Genomic DNA, 2,061 nt, shown 5'->3' on the forward strand with positions numbered 1-2,061 from the left:
GCTCCACCAGTGAGAGCAGCATGATCCAGATCTCTTCGGTGGCATAGTCGTGAGCCGCCAGGGGATCAACACGGAGTGCCTCTATCGCCGAAAGGGAGTCGGTGGCTACCAGAACTCGCGTGGGCGTTTGGGTCGCTGTGAGCCGTGGAACTAAAAGGTGTCGGAAGCCATTCTCTATGGCAAGACACTCTGCTCTGTAGGAGCAGGCAAGTTTCCCCGCGGCTGCGCGGTGGACATCCGCAGGGGTCGCGTCGGACCGCGTGACGTCATAAAGCAGCGCAGCAGACCCAGATGTGAGGTCGGGGAGGGACGACGAACCGTCCGTCCAGAGCTCCAACTCATGGGGCTCCAGCGAGGCGTAAACCGTTTCAAAGGCATGGCGTCTGACGTGGTCCTCGGCGTCCTTGGCGAACTTCGGCACGAAGAAACAAACCTTGTGGCAGCTCTCAGTGCACCAGGGAGTGATGCGGTGCCCGACGAGAGGGGCACGGGCGTGCTCCGGGGAGATGCCGATGAGGCTACAGACACGTCGCAGTTCGTTGAGGACGGCATCTCTCGGCAGCGGGATTGCCGTCGCTGCTTTCCGACCCAGCGATGGCGGGGCGGGTTCCGAGTAGATAGCGGCACGTAAATCCTCAGAATTTCGCAGGCGGGTGTAGCGCTCATGTTGCGAGAGTGCGCGGAGCCAAAGAACCTTCCGCAGCGGGAGCAGGTTGGCCTCCAGGTAGACAGACGTGTCTTCCGTGGACGCACTCAGGCCAAGGGATGTCTTGCAGCTGTCGCGGTACCGCACTTCCATGTTGTGCAGGTATGTGGGGGCCAGGCACGGGGCGATCGCCTCGCCACTGTAGAGCAGCACACTGTGCACATACCCGATCAGGAATGAGCGCATGGTGTGGTGCGACGCCCCCGCTTGCGCGACGAGCCGCAGCTGGTACCGGCGAAGCATCGTTTGCTTGGCGGCGGCAGCAGCATGCGGACCAAAGTTGAGGAGCCGGTCAATCGTTGTGCCAAGCAGGCGCACTGGATGGGACTTAATCTGCAGGTTCCCATTTCCAAGCCTCAAGGCGACCGGATCCTCGTCAGACAGTGTATGAGAAGAAACGCAGAACAAGGCAGCTTCGCTCTTGTCTACGTTGATCTTCAGGTTGTGCTCGGCAGCCCATGAGGTCACAAGGGACAGGGCCGGTTGCATTGCCGCAGCACAAGCGTGGATGTCCGCACCCGAGGCAACGAGCGTCAGGTCGTCAGCATACATGAAGGCCGACGCAGAGTAAATGTTGTCCAGGCGGCGCAGCAGGTCATCCACGTAATAGAGAAAGAGCTGGGGCCCCAGCACACTGCCCTGGGGCACCCCAGCGGAGGTGAGTTGTAGCCGCGAAGTCTGTTCGCGGACCCTCACCCTAACGTATCGGCCCCGCAGGTAGTTGCGCAACCAGCGTTTCGTGCGGGGGCCAAGGCGCGGGAGCCTGTCGAGCATGACCAGCAACTTCCCGTGGTCAATGGTGTCGAACGCAGTCGAAAAGTCTATCAAGACCACCAGGGAGCGGTGACGGCGAGGGTGCAGCGAGGGAGCGCCTCCACTAGGGCGCTCATACTCCACCATGCTGAACTCATTCAACCCTCGCGTGATCCTGTCAAGGACAAGAGTCACTACATCTGAGGTCCTGCGCGATGACACGAATCCAAACTGACGTGGGTGGTGCGGCAGTAACGCCGACAGGCGGCGGTGAACCATTTTCTCGGTCACCTCAAGCAAGGCAGAGAGCAACGCAATCGGCCTGTGGCTCTCTGCGCGGCAGGGATCCTTCCCAAATTTAGGGACAGGGATTGTCTCCCCTATTTTCCAGGACATCGGCACGCAGCCATCTGAAAGGCAGATGTTGATCATCGTTCGAAGTGTCCCACGGGCAGCAGGCCCCAGATGCTGCAGAAATTCATTCAGAATGGCATCCAGGCCAGAGGCTGCGCCGTGCGAGGAGTCGCGGATGGCCAAGTCCAGCTCGTAGGGCGTGAAGGGCCGGTCCATTTCTCACTCGCCCGGGGGCAGGCGGAGACGGC

General features: G+C 60.9%; 1 protein-coding gene across 1 annotated transcript; it reads right to left on the reverse strand.

The window, feature by feature from the left end:
* On the reverse strand, window positions 1-2,029 carry Tco025E_10231 (uncharacterized protein; the record flags this gene model as incomplete). The annotated part of the gene is made up of 1 exon (XM_029377014.1): window positions 1-2,029. A coding segment is annotated over one exon (2,029 nt), but the record flags the coding sequence as incomplete, so codon positions are not given.
* Between the last annotated feature and the right edge of the window lie 32 nt (window positions 2,030-2,061).

The sequence above is a fragment of the Trypanosoma conorhini genome, assembly GCF_003719485.1.
Source record: "Trypanosoma conorhini strain 025E chromosome Unknown Tco_14.4_contig_01547, whole genome shotgun sequence".
In the NCBI taxonomy this organism is placed as follows: Eukaryota; Euglenozoa; class Kinetoplastea; order Trypanosomatida; family Trypanosomatidae; genus Trypanosoma; species Trypanosoma conorhini.